Source organism: Coregonus lavaretus, assembly GCF_964263955.1.
Source record: "Coregonus lavaretus genome assembly, chromosome: 31".
Taxonomy (NCBI): Eukaryota; Metazoa; Chordata; class Actinopteri; order Salmoniformes; family Salmonidae; genus Coregonus; species Coregonus lavaretus.
The window spans coordinates 38,120,711-38,136,174 of NC_140018.1; the positions used below are offsets into that span (position 1 = coordinate 38,120,711).

The 15,464-nt window shown below is 42.1% G+C and overlaps 1 protein-coding gene across 1 annotated transcript in view; it reads left to right on the forward strand.

The window, feature by feature from the left end:
- Positions 1 to 2,686: 2,686 nt before the first annotated feature.
- The window catches only part of kif26aa (kinesin family member 26Aa), a gene marked incomplete at its 5' end in the record, with an annotated part of 226,185 nt that continues 213,407 nt past the window's right edge, over positions 2,687 to 15,464 (forward strand). The window contains 2 exons of the mRNA XM_084149357.1: positions 2,687 to 2,836; positions 11,743 to 11,991. Coding sequence (XP_084005483.1) covers positions 2,687 to 2,836; positions 11,743 to 11,991 — 399 coding nt within the window. The remainder of the gene's footprint in view (positions 2,837 to 11,742; positions 11,992 to 15,464) is intronic.

Sequence of the window (15,464 nt, forward strand, 5' to 3'; positions counted from 1 at the left end):
ATTATTGCACCCAATTGTTTTTTCATTTGTACCCGCGCTCTTGTTGTCTCGTGGTCCTCAACGATTATTTTGTTGAGTTCCAAATTACTTTTCTGTGATCGGCTGACTGGTGTGAATAATGGTCCAGATCATAGATTGCTTCCAGAGAACATTAAGACATAATTTTGTTGTCATTTGAACGCACCAAGTGCGATTATTCAACTGATTTGGTATTTATTTTCCATTTCATTTTCATTTTCACCTCACTTCACCTTTCCCATTACACTTTGGAGAAAATGTGATTATGTAGCCTATATAGGCTACCAATGCCTTAAAACTATGATTAAATTCTGAATAGAATATGAAATGCTAAATCTGGGGACACTTTTGCAACAGGTTATCAATCAAGGGTAGCCTACTGTCCACATAGCCTATGAAAATACATAGAGATTAGGTTTGGACACCCAACAAGCTTTCAAGTTTCCCATAACTAGTCCAACAAAAAGCCTACCTTTAATTTTAGGCCTATAGCACTGTAATGTATTTCGATGACGCGCTCTTGTTGTCTAAAATAAGGGAAACAGCCAAAATCGACAGAAGCAAACTGGGGGTTTTCTTTAACGGGGATAAGCTAAAGGTTAAGAAGTTAGACAAAAACATTTCTATCCAGAGCTGTTATTTGTATTCATTTGCTTTCGGGGCACGTTACATCATCTTTACAATGGCTTATAATGATTGCCTCTGGACCGGATAATCCCTTAAAATTGTAATTCTAACCCCTCTTGACAGGTGTATTGTTGGTCGAAAGTGTGTTTATCCAATGGTCTGAGGGAGAGAGGCTCCATCCAACAGCGCGTGACGATATGAAGGCTGCCGCCATGTCAAATACTGACATAGGCCCAATCCAAATGAAAGAATGCGAGGAAAGGGACGATTTGCCTATTTCTGTGAATTATCTCATTGATTGTGGGTGGTATAGGGGGCGAGCACGTAATATCAATTCATGTTAATACCCATGCATGGCTGTCAGTTTATTAGCCCTTGTGGACTGCGCTCTGGGACCAACATTTCCCAAGGGATGCGCAAGACTTCACCACCGCACCCATTGAGATGGAATTAAATCGTCTCTCTCGCTCTCCTCTTATCTGCTTTTTCAATCAACGCATGCATAAAATTGTGATTGGGAGCCCTCTAGGTGCATCTTAATTCTATCTCATAAGGGTTAGGGTCAGCAACACCGTTTATTCCGTTAGTTAGGGTTGATGGTTTCACGGTATCAAAAACCATTTTGTCAAGGTCTCACAAGGAGAGCCATTGACCCCAGCTTCTCGGAACAATCAGACAAACCAACCCCTAACTTGTGGGAGACGAAGCAATAGAGCACGTTTGGCATAAATTACTTTATTTTCGGTCGTAATGGCCGCCTGGTTACAAGCTTTCTGTGTTCGGGAGATACGATTTTTATTAGGAGTCTGGAAGTAATGTCTAACAATTCACCTCTAAAGCCCCAAAGAATAATATACTTTATCTACTCAATTAAGCATTGTGATCAAGTGACTCGTGGATGTTCTTCCATTTCTGGAAACACAAAAAGCCCCGACTGCGCTGATAGATTTGAAGTCATTTTCCGTTTTATCTGTGGGGCAGGTGGCTTTGGCTTGCATCAATCAACATGGCCCAGAAACAAGGTTGTTAAAAACCCCACACAATGAGAATGCTATAGGGCAACCCCTACATGAACCGCTTGATTAATTTAAAAGAGGCCATCTCCCAAAGGGTAGGTAAAGGTTATCCACCAAACAGTCACATAATGATGGTCAAAGGTGAAATGGGCTATAACTAAGCTACGACACATAGGCCTAAACAAATGACAATAGATGAGAGAGCATGAGCAACTGTCACCTCAAGTGAGGTAGATAAAGAACTGTAACATATAAAATGTTTTAGAGATCCTATGGCACTAACAACAGAACAGCCCAAACTAGCCTAATGTTTTACTGATTTTAAGAAAGCATGGCCATTTTGTCCCATGACTGCAGAGCATTGCAATATTCAACTCAAGAAACAAATTTGCATCAAGTTGTATTATTACATTATTAGCCTACTGATCCTTGACAATATGAAATTAGTTCGCCAAAACACACGCAAGCAGGCACCCACGCACCCGCACACACACACACACACACACACACACACACACACACACACACACACACACACACACACACACACACACACACACACACACACCGTTTAGAAGAATGGACACAAACCAATATGATTCTTTCAATGCGTGATTGTGTGACCACTGTATTCGCCATGTGCGCGCATTTCCAATGATTTTCTGTTTGAAGACACGGAGTGGTGAGTGAATTAGTGACGGGCAGGGGGCGGATGCTTTGAGGTGGTCCACTTGCGGTGCGATCACGTGCTTCCATTTGGGACCGATAGAATGAGCGCTACCGAAAATATGGTGAGATTCAAGCATAAAGTGAAATAGATGATAGGCTACTGACTTTGGATATACTGGTGGATTTTTGTAGTTCTATTGCCCTGTGGAACTTCCGGAATCGGACAAGAGAAAGCTGCTCTCAGGAATAATTTTGTCATGACAGATATATCAGTGAGAATATAAGGTTGAAATATTACATGATACTTGGCTCATGTCGGTATGACAGGGTGATAGCGACTTTAGGGACGACTTTCCATGGCTTTACATAATTCCGCTGGGACCTCTGAAGGGGAAAAGAAGGTGCCCACATATGAGGATCTGGGTGCGTTCTATGGGGATACCGATGGCTTTCCACATGGCTATATATTTGGATATAGCAGTCATCTTCTGCGAAGAAAAGCTAAGGTAAGTAGCACAAGACAAAAATGAAGTAAACTGCCAAAATAAAAAATAAAAATTGCAACTAAGGTATTGAAAAAAATGGTAATTTGTTGTTGATTGAACGGTAAAGAAGTCCATGCGTCTTTATCAGAGAAGTTCACCTTTGTTTGCTAATGACTCGTGGTAGCCTAGATCAAGATTCAGCACCATGAACAGCACCCGTGCTTCCGAGGAAAACGTCTTGCTTTTTTGCGGTGCTGAACTTCAAAGCAAGCACTCTCTCTTTCATAAAACAGACAGGCTACGGAACAGATACAATCCCAAACAGAGTAGGCTATCATGTCTGCACGAGTATGCCTTTGAAAGTGAGAAAAAGTTTTAGTGCAACATATACAAAACCAGTCAAAAGTTTGGACACACCTACTCATCCCAGGGTTTTTCTTTATTTTTTACTATTTTCTACATTCTAGATGTATAGTTAAGACATCAAAACTATGAAATAACACATATGGAATCATGTAGTAACCAAAAAAGCGTTAAACAAATCAAAATATATATATTTTATATTTGATATTCTTCAAATAGCCACCCTTTGCCTTGATGACAGCTTTGCACACTCTTGGCTTTCTCTCAACCAGCTTCATGAGGTAGTCACCTGGAATGTATTTCAATTAACAGGTGTGCTTTGTTAAAAGTTAATTTGTGGAATTTATTTCCTTCTTAATGACTACTGACCCGTAGCACTCACGTCTGTAGCCATGAAGTGCTTTGAAAGGCTGGTCATGGCTCATATCAACACCATTATCCCAGAAACCCCAGACCCACTCCAATTTTCAACATCATAGTGCCCTCAAAGCTCATCACTAAGCTAAGGACCCTGGGACTAAACACCTCTCTCTGCAACTGGATCCTGGACTTCCTGACGGGCCGCCCCCAAGTGGTAAGGGTAGGTAACATCACATCTGCCACGCTGATCCTCAAAACGGGTGCCCCTCAGGGGTGCGTGTTGAACGCTGAGCTGTAGTCAATGAATAGCATTCTCACATAGGTGAGATTGCATCATCTGTGGATCTGTTGGGGCGGTATGCAAATTGGAGTGGGTCTGGGGTTTCTGGGTAATGGTGTTGATATGAGCCATGACCAGCCTTTCAAAGCACTTCATGGCTACAGACATCAGTGCTACGGGTCGGTAGTCATTTAGGCAGGTTATCTTAGTGTCCTTGGGCACGGGGACTATGGTGGTCTGCTTGAAACATGTTGGTATTACAGACTCAGTCAGGGACAGGTTGAAAATGTCAGTGAAGACACTTGCCAGTTGGTCAGCGCATGTTCAGAGTACATGTCCTGGTAATCCATCTGGCCCTGCAGCCTTGTGAATGTTGACCTGTTTACAGATCTAACTCACATCGGCTACGGAGCGCGTCCAGGTTAGAGTCCCACTCGTTGAAAGCTGCAGCTCTACCCCTTAGCTCAGTGCGGATGTTGCCTGTAATCCATGGCTTCTGGTTGGGGTATGTACGTACAGTCACTGTGGGGACGACGTCATCGATGCACTTATTGATGAAGCCTTTGACTGATGTGGTGTACTCCTCAATGCCATCGGAAGAATCCTGGAACATATTCCAGTCTGTGCTAGAAAAACAGTCCTGTAGCTTAGCATCTGCGTCATCTGACCAATTCCTTATTGACCAAGTCACTGGTGCTTCCTGCTTGAGTTTTTGCTTGTAAACAGGAATCAATAGGATAGAGTTATGGCCAGATTTGCCAAATGGAGGGTGAGGGAGAGCTTTGTACGCGTCTCTTTGTGTGGAGTAAATGTGGTCTAGAGTTTTTTTTCCTCTGGTTGGACATTTAACATGCTGGTAGATTAGGTAAAACTGATTTAAGTTTCCCTGCATTAGGATGAGCGTTTTTCTGTTTACTTATGGCCTTATACATCTGTTTCCTCCAGCATCTTCACAAGGTCCTTTGCTGTTCTGGGATTAATTTTCACTTTTCGCACCAAAGTACGTTCATCTCTAGGAGACAGAACGAGTCTCCTTCCTGAGCGGATGTCACGCCCTGGCTCTGGGGACTCTTATATGTTGAGTCGGGGTGTGGAGCTTCTATGTGTTATTTTCTATGTTGTGTTCTAGTTCGTGTTTTCTATGTTGGCCAGGGTGGTTCCCAATCAGAGGCAGCTGATTCTCGTTGTCTCTGATTGGGAACCATACTTAGGCAGCCTGTTGGCACTTTTGTTTTGTGGGATCTTGATCCGTAAGGTTTGTGTTTAACCCTAGGACTTCACGTATCGTTTATTGTTTTGGTTCGTTGTGTGTACACTAATAAAAGAATGTACGCTTATCACGCTGCGCCTTGGTCTGCTGCTTACAATGATTGTGACAGCGGAATGATGGCTGCGTGGTCCCATGGTGTTTATACTTGCGTACTATTGTTTGTACAGATGAACGCGGTACCTTCAGGCGTTTGGAAATTGCTCCCAAGGGTGAACCAGACTTGTGGAGGTCTACAATTCTTTTTCTGAGGTCTTGGCTGATTTCTTTTGATTTTCCCATGATGTCAAGCAAAGAGGCACTGAGTTTGAAGGTAGGCCTTGAAATACATCCACAGGTACACATCCAATTGGCTCAAATTATGTCAATTAGCCTATCAGAAGCTTCTAAAGCCTTTACATCATGTTCTGGAATTTTCCAAGCTGTTTAAAGGCACAGTCAACTTAATGTATGTAAACGTCTGACACACTGGAAATGTGATACAGTGAATTATAAGTGAAATAATCTGTCTGTAAACAATTGTTGGAAAGATTACTTGTGTCATGCACAAAGTAGATGTCCTAACCGACTTGCCAAAACTATAGTTTGTTAACAAGAAATGTGTGGAGTGGTTGTAAAACGAGTTTTAATGACTCCAACCTAAGTGTATGTAAACTTCCGACTTCAACTGTACATCCCCGATATCTCCGTCTCTTTCTCATGCGAATGACAGGGATTTGGGCCTTGTCAGGTGTCTGAAAAAATCCTTTGCGTCCGACTCGTTAAAGAAAAAATCTTCGTCCAGTACGTGGTGAGTAATCGCTGTCCTGATATCCATAAGCTCTTTTCGGTCATAAGAGACGGTGGCAGAAACATTATGTACAAAATAAGTTACAAATAACGCGAAAAAACACACACAATAGCACAATTGGTTAGGAGCCTGTAAAACGGCAGCCATCTCCTCCGGCGCCATTCAAGGGTTTTAACCATGGTCTGAGGCTATACAGTGATCTTATATATATTTTGGGTTATGATGGGGTATGACAGGCATTTATAAGTTATATTCTTCAAGAAACAATGGGTATATATCAGCAATTGTTTCCCGATAACGCATTCGAGAAACACAGATAGGCTTCGGTGTTGCTGTCATTCATTCCTCATATATCAGATATCAATTTTTATACTGTGAGCCGACATCAGTAATCCATAATGAATGATTGTGTTTCAGATAATGGCCAGATGAGGGCGACAGAGTAATAAGAACCAAGGTTGTCTTGTTTCAACAGGTGGTGTAGCAGCCTACCCAACCCAAGTACATTAAGTAGCCTACTACTGAGGAAGGGATGTCTTCACTATGAGTAAATACATGAGATCACACAGGTAAACAAAATAAATGCAAATGGTTCCTGATTACATAGGTGAGTTGACTGTAAACGAGTAGCTTCAATAAACAGACCAAGCTCTCTACATCCTCACTGTATATGTGCTTATAAATTATTAATATATACCCATTGATTCTTGAAGAATATAACTTATAAATGCCTCATCAGCTTAGTTCAACTGTCATAACCCAGAATATATATAAGATAACTGTATAGCCTCAGACCATGGTTAAAACTATACATTTTATATCGTGGATGGTCAGTCCTTGCATCCATAGCTCTGTCTATGAAATTGAGAGTGGTTATACAGTGAGGGAACAAAGTATTTGATCCCCTGCTGATTTTGTACGTTTGCCCACTGACAAAGACATGATCAGTCTATAATTTTAATGGTAGGTTTATTTGAACAGTGAGAGACAGAATAACAAAAAAATCCAGAAAAACGCATGTCAAAAATGTTATTAATTGATTTGCATTTTAATGAGGGAAATAATTATTTGACCCCTCTGCAAAACATGACTTAGTACTTGGTGGCAAAACCCTTGTTGGCAATTACAGAGGTCAGACGTTTCTTGTAGTTGGCCACCAGGTTTGCATACATCTCAGGAGGGATTTTGTTCCACTCCTCTTTGCAGATCTTCTCCAAGTCATTAAGGTTTCGAAGCTGACATTTGGCAACTCGAACCTTCAGCTCCCTCCACAGATTTTCTATGGGATTATGGTCTGGAGACTGGCTAGGCCACTCTAGGACCTTAATGTGCTTCTTCTTGAGCCACTCCTTTGTTGCCTTGGCCGTGTGTTTTGGGTCATTGTCATGCTGGAATACCCATCCACGACCCATTTGCAATGCCCTGGCTGAGGGAAGGAGGTTCTCACACAAGATTTGAGGGTACATGGCCCCGTCCATCGTCCCTTTGATGCAGTGAAGTTGTCCTGTCCCCTTAGCAGAAAAACACCCCCAAAGCATAATGTTTCCACTTCCATGTTTGACAGTGGGGATGGTGTTCTTGGGGTCATAGGCAGCATTCCTCCTCCTCCAAACACGGCGAGTTGAGTTGATGCCAAAGAGCTCCATTTTGGTCTCATCTGACCACAACACTTTCACCCAGTTCTCCTCTGAATCATTCAGATGTTCATTGGCAAACTTCAGACGGCCCTGTATATGTGCTTTCTTGAGTAGGGGGACCTTGCGGGCGCTGCAGGATTTCAGTTCTTCACGGCGTAGTGTGTTCCCAATTGTTTTCTTGGTGACTATTGTCCCAGCTGCCTTGAGATCATTGACAAGATCCTCCTGTGTAGTTCTGGGCAGATTCCTCACCATTCCCATCATCATTCCAACTCCACGAGGTGAGATCTTGCATGGAGCCCCAGGCCGAGGGAGATTGACAGATATTTTGTGTTTTTTCCATTTGCGAATATTCGCACCAGCTGTTGTCACCTTCTCACCAAGCTGCTTGGCGATGGTCTTGTAGCCCATTCCAGCCTTGTGTAGGTCTACAATCTTTTCCCTGACATCCTTGGAGAGCTCTTTGGTCTTGGCCATGGTGGAGAGTTTGGAATCTGATTGATTGATTGCTTCTGTGGACAGGTGTCTTTTATACAGGTAACAAACTGAGATTAGGAGCACTCCCTTTAAGAGTGTGCTCCTAATCTCAGCTCATTACCTGTATAAAAGACACCTGGGAGCCAGAAATCTTTCTGATTGAGAGAGGGTCAAATACTTATTTCCCTCATTAAAATGCAAATCAATTTATAAAAATTTTTACATGCGTTTTTCTGGATTTTTTTGTTGTTATTCTGTCTCTCACTGTTCAAATAAACCTACCATTAAACTTATAGACTGCTCATTTCTTTGTCAGTGGGAAAACGTACAAAATCAGCAGGGGATCAAATACTTTTTTCCCTCACTGTATTTCTCCAGCCCCATCACTTTAGTGAAACAGGGGTGGGGAAAGGCTTCTTTAATGTTTCAATTAAGGGTTCCAGCTTTAAAGGTGCAAAATGCATAAATCGTTCCACCATTTCCTCTTTGCTAAAATTCTAATAGTTTGCCTAATTTCAGTTTATATGACAAAACAATAAGTTATTGTGTGGAGAATCATTGTACCATCTAACCCTCTGTGAAATATATTTTCCATAACGACAAATATTGTATTTTCTGCTGTTCAAAGCTGTATAAGAGCGTCTGCTAAATGACTAAAATGTAAATGTATACAAAACCGAAAGTAAAAGACGCAAAAAACTAAACTTAAGAACTGGAACCATAGAAATAACGTGCATAGAACAGATCTACCGCTTTTTAGACTTGCTTTCAATGAGAATGTCAGATATATAACTCACATTTACAGTGGGGAAAAAAGTATTTAGTCAGCCACCAATTGTGCAAGTTCTCCCACTTAAAAAGATGAGAGAGGCCTGTAATTTTCATCATAGGTTCAAGTCAACTATGACAGACCAAATTAGAAAAAAAATCCAGAAAATCACATTGTAGGATTTTTAATGAATTTATTTGCAAATTATGGTGGAAAATAAGTATTTGGTCAATAACAAAAGTTTCTCAATACTTTGTTATATACCCTTTGTTGGCAATGACACAGGTCAAACGTTTTCTGTAAGTCTTCACAAGGTTTTCACACACTGTTGCTGGTATTTTGGCCCATTCCTCCATGCAGATCTCCTCTAGAGCAGTGATGTTTTGGGGCTGTCACTGGGCAACACAGACTTTCAACTCCCTCCAAAGATTTTCTATGGGGTTGAGATCTGGAGACTGGCTAGGCCACTCCAGGACCTTGAAATGCTTCTTACGAAGCCACTCCTTCGTTGCCCGTGCGGTGTGTTTGGGATCATTGTCATGCTGAAAGACCCAGCCACGTTTCATCTTCAATGCCCTTGCTGATGGAAGGTTTTCACTCAAAATCTCACGATACATGGCCCCATTCATTCTTTCCTTTACACGGATCAGTCGTCCTGGTCCCTTTGCAGAAAAACAGCCCCAAAGCATGATGTTTCCACCCCCATGCTTCACAGTAGGTATGGTGTTCTTTGGATGCAACTCAGCATTCTTTGTCCTCCAAACACGACGAGTTTAGTTTTTACCAAAAAGTTATATTTTGGTTTCATCTGACCATATGACATTCTCCCAATCCTCTTCTGGATCATCCAAATGCACTCTAGCAAACTTCAGACGGGCCTGGACATGTACTGGCTTAAGCAGGGGGACACGTCTGGCACTGCAGGATTTGAGTCCCTGGCGGCGTAGTGTGTTACTGATGGTAGGCTTTGTTACTTTGGTCCCAGCTCTCTGCAGGCCATTCACTAGGTCCCCCTGTGTGGTTCTGGGATTTTTTGCTTGTGATCATTTTGACCCCACGGGGTGAGATCTTGCGTGGAGCCCCAGATCGAGGGAGATTATCAGTGGTCTTGTATGTCTTCCATTTCCTAATAATTGCTCCCACAGTTGATTTCTTCAAACCAAGCTGCTTACCTATTGCAGATTCAGTCTTCCCAGCCTGGTGCAGGTCTACAATTTTGTTTCTGGTGTCCTTTGACAGCTCTTTGGTCTTGGCCATAGTGGAGTTTGGAGTTTGACTGTTTGAGGTTGTGGACAGGTGTCTTTTATACTGATAACAAGTTCAAACAGGTGCCATTAATACAGGTAACGAGTGGAGGACAGAGGATCCTCTTAAAGAAGAAGAAGTTACAGGTCTGTGAGAGCCAGAAATCTTGCTTGTTTGTAGGTGACCAAATACATATTTTCCACCATAATTTGCAAATCAATTCATTAAAAATCCTACAATGTGATTTTCTGGATTTTTTTTCTTCTCAATTTGTCTGTCATAGTTGACGTGTACCTATGATGAAAATTACAGGCCTCTCTCATCTTTTTAAGTGGGAGAACTTGCACAATTGGTGGCTGACTAAATACTTTTTTCCCCCACTGTATATCACCCAACAAGTTACATATTGCAGCTTTAAGGATGTGGTTCAGAAATTGAAACAGTAGTTTAATTCTTGTCATCAGGAGGGAACACTTTTGATATACATTTTGGCAAAGTAATAAGAGTTTTATTACAGTCAATCAATACAAAATTATACTGTTTAATCTCTATTTTTCACGATCTCTATTATGTGCAGTCGAATTGTGAAACTGAAGTTGCATGACAGAGCGCCCCATATCCCCTAGTCATCAACCATGCTATCACAAAATTAGAGTGTGTTGAGACTGACTCCACCCATCCCATGTAGGCTATTACTTCATCCGACAGAACATCCCACCAAGTTGAATTAATTACTTCACTCCTATCGCTGTCAGTCGCGCTGTGGGAATGAATTAAACTGCCAAGGGACCACTGCGAGGACTATCTTATCACCATACATTTTCCTGAGGGATTTACCAAGCTATGGAAGGGCCAACTCGTCACCAATAAACGTGGGAACTGTAGGCAATAACATTAGATAGGCTGAAGGTTCGATCGAAAAAGTGTGTGAGTTGGTAATATAGACGAGATGTACTCACAGTATGGGAAAACAGCTCGAGGACGCAAACCAGACTACAGGAGATATACGGTGAGGCACCTTGAGTAAATCGATGGATGACATTTCAGATGTCTGAGATGAGTTGACTATTCAATTTATTTGCTATGCATTGTCTAAAGTAAAACATCAGTCCCTGACTATGGGCTATCCTTTTTGTTTATATGGAGACCTTTGCATATCACATTTAAAGGGGCAATCTGCGATTGATGCATAAATTTTTGAACTTTTAAATGAATCATTTATATTAAACTCTTTATCCTTGAAGAATATAACTTATAAATGCCTCATGTGCTTAGTTCAACTGTCATAGCCCATCAGAACCCAAAATATAAGCCGGTTTTACTACATTATTTGTAAAAAATAAATGCCATTGTTAACAAACATTTTATAGCCTCAAGACATAGTTAAAACTATAATTTTGATCTCATGGATGGTCAGTCCTTGCATCCATAGCTCTGTTTCTGAATTTGAGGGTGAATACATTTCCTCAGCCCTATCCCTCAGCTGTTTACCAAATCATTGGCGGGCAGCTTTGCCCACTTTGTTGTTGTTTGAACAGCAGATTTCCCCTTTAACCTATCACCTTAAACCTAATTGCACTGGTGAATGTGATTTTCTACACCAGTGCATTATTATCAAATACAAGTCTCCATCGTACAGGTGTGCAAATGACTGCTTCTTACTGTATCGGGAACTGGTAAGCATACAGACACGTCGCTTAAAACTTAGTAAAGTTGTATTTTCTTCCCTGTTTTAAAAGGTTGTTGAGGGAGAGAACCAGATATCTCTGGGTGTCAATCCAAGGAAGAGGCTTTACTCGGTGCCGGCAGAGGATGTCGAATATGGCGGCCGGCGAAACCCAGAGGGCGCTGGGTCAGTGTCCATGATGGAGTTGAGTCACTACGGGGAAAAGGGAGTAGGCGAGGGGACCTTGTGCCAACGATGTCAGATCATCGCTACAGAACTGAACAGGAAAGCACTGGCGTTGGCTGACCCTGCATCACTGAAGGTTTGTAACTTCGACACACAAATGTCCAAACAATGTAGTCAAACATGCAGTTCTGCTTTTATATAGGAAAAATTTTAATCATGGTTTTAGGCGTATAGATGCAGTCACTGCATGGTTTAAACACCCACAACAAAAAGCTCAAGTACAGTTGAGAGCTTACAACTTTCAGACAGCCATGTAATTGCTTCAGATAGACATGCAGCCTATGATTATAACCTACACATAAGGGTTGTTTTTAAGGCTACGAACCACGATCATAGGACAATGTAGAAGTGTGGAGAGGCATTTGACAATGAGGTCCTTTGTCAGGTTTTTATAGCCGAGTATAAACCTCAAAGAGCACTCCTGTCCCAATTGTGGTTTGGGACATTGCTTATGGGCCCATTGCCCATAGCGACAGTGCTTTCTGTCCTCATCTCTTCAGAGCGAAGGTAGACCTGTCTGATTCGTTAGCTGTACCCAGCTAGTGTGCTGTGTGTGTGAGAGAGAGTCACAGAGAAAGTTAGAGATAGAGAACGTTAGAAAGAGAGAGAGAGAGTCTGAGAGAGAGGTATAAGCAGAGCTAGAGGGAGAGAGTTTTTGCACTGCCCATGTCGTGGAAAGGGAGAATGAAAATGGAACCATCCATTTTTCAAAACTTTCCAGTTCACACCCTAAAAAAACCTCTGTCTTGTGTACTTCACAGGAGGCTGCTGAGGGGAGGACGGCTCATAATAATGGCTGGAAGGGAGTAAATGGAATGTGTTTGGTGTACAGTATTTGATACCATTCCACTAATTCCGCTCCAGCCATTACCATGAGCCCGTCCTCCCCAATTAAGGTGCCACCAACCCCCTGTGGTGTACTTGTCAACAATCTTTTTAAACTCCATGCTTCCTATATCTGACCCCTCCTCCTCTACCAAGGTACATTTTCATGTAACCCGCTTTGGTTTACATGCTGTATAGCATGTGATTTCTGCTCCTCTCAGGAGTCAAGATATGTGTCCCAAATGGCACCCTATTATCTATATACTAAAAATAATGCACTACATAGGGAATAGGGTGCCATTTGGGATGCGACTAAATTATTTGCCCAGCACGCAAAGGTGACCTACTCAGCAAGTGCTTAACGAGCTCATTATTGTGAGTGATCCCCATCAGCCACGGAAGGAAGTGCTGAGCGTCAGAAACAGAGCCAGTCATACCCTTTATTATAACTAAGGGTATCCAGATAACGCTGATAAAACGTCACTTTTACGTATGTAACAATGGCAGTTCTGAGAAGACTGCTTTGGTTAAGGAGTTGGATTTTTGAAGAGGATTTCACAGATTACGATAGACTTCACAGGTTTCACATTATTGCATGAACTTCTGTTGAAGTAATGGAAATTCCATTAAATGTGGAGTATTTGGACACATTGTGAAGTGTGATGAAAACAGGATTAAAATGTATTCAAGCTGAATTCATTACTATTTACCCCTCACTTCTCAGTAATCAGCTATCAAACCTATTACTACAGCACACTACTTAGATTCAAGAAGCAGATCTCTCTCCATGCTACAGATTCAGATAAGTGGCCATTATAATTGATCCTGGAGCTGATTTAAAGTCAGTTTTGTGGCTTTCCTCTCTATGTGGTAAAGGTAAGGATCTGAAATTAAGCCCACCTTGACTCCATGCTCTATCGGTGGAACAGGCCAGCTCACTCTCTCACAGGATGGGGTTTTCGGCCCATGCGTGATGGTATAGGGGCATGTCTCGTATCAGGCAGAACTGTGATTATCACCCCCCCTCCCTGGGCCCATGGATAGTTTAGTCTGGCTTGGAGTCTGGGGGGCAACATTTTCCTACCGGGAGCTCCAATACTGTACCACGCAATTGTATCGCGCTCTTTACTAAATCTCTGGTTAAAGTAAAGTTTGTTCTCACAGAAATTGTTCAAGGAAAGATCACTCGACCACAGGTTTCTTTGCGGCAGGAAAGTGATGCCCTGGGTGTGTGGCTTGGTGTGATGTGGGTTCAGGTCACACCTCATGCGTGGCCTTCCTGCCTCAGACGCTGGTTGTATTTCAATGGCTTTTTCCCCTCCTTTGCTTTGTGCCCATGATATGTGAAAGGATTGGATAGGTAAGAACCTAATTGCTTTAACCCCATCATGTCCTTTTAGATCAATGGTCAAGAAGGAAAGGAGATTAAGACAGGAGGCTATTCAAGATTATCGGGACATGGCCTACAGCTTTGTCTGTCTCAAAATGGCACCATCAACAGAAAAGGGACAGACAGTGCTTTGAGTCTGTTTTGCCCTCACTTGGTTTTTATGTTGCCGCAACTTTTATGTTTTGTAGGTACACACGTGTGAGAACTATGAGGTGCTTGGAAAGTTGGAGAAGCCACTTGTCGACGCGACAGTCTTTGCTCAGAAGAGGCAGTATGACCCTTGTAGCTTATGTTGTTGGAGAGTTCTAGGCTCTTCTAGCTCATTTTCTGCTCCCCTGGTACATTATTAAACCATGAGTGTGCTGTCAAAGACATTTTGAAAATGCATAGACCAAGGTCAAAGCATCAAGTTGAACTTACTGTGCTTACTTCAAGTGTTTCCCAGGATCTCCAAACTGACAACAGTTCAGAGAGTATCTTAGGTTGGGGGTCATATGACCCACATATTTAATTGTCAACACAAGTGCTGAATTTCCCTGAACTAGAATGACATCACCTGAAAGTGATTGTATCCACTCTCTCCTTCATGTTTTCTTTTACCTAGCCATTTTTATATACAACAGCAAGTGCCTCATTGTCTTTGAAAACAATGCTAGTTTCAGCGTGTGAATAATGGAGAACAAAGAGGAAGTGAAACCTTGACCTTTGCTCCGCGCTGAAATTGTATTCCTTTAGACATCCTTGTCTCAATTCAGTCAAACCTGCAGTTCATTGCAGTATTTAACAACAGTCATGTTATCGCCACAATGCTGTTAGCATAATTAGTGCTCATGTAACAAGAAACAGGTGTTTTCAAATGAAGCACTGGTTTCTCATGACATCATGCCACCCTCAAGCTCTGGGAGAAAATGGAAGGAGTCATTGTCCCACTTGACTTAAGCACCAAACTTGCAACACACCTAGAACTGTTGGTGTTTGTTTTCAACCCTGCCTTGTATGATTGACACCAGTAATAAGGGTTAATGTCTTATGGCGTAGACAGAGATGGCATTTAGCATAGGGTGCTGAGGGTCCTGGTGGGATGTTATCTGGACCTTGGCAGAGGAAAGTGGCATGGATAGGTCCAAGATTGCCCATGTCCTCATGGGAAACATACTGGAATGTAGGTTTGCTAGGGGTCCAAGCGCAGAAGGTTTTAGAGCCTTACTGTATTTGCTGGTTTTGTTGTTCTCCTTTCTCTGATGTTTTCTCATGAAGGGATTATTCTCTAAAGGTCGAAACACTGCATGAATGTAGGAGAACACATCTGAGCAAATATGTTGGGAAATGGTCCC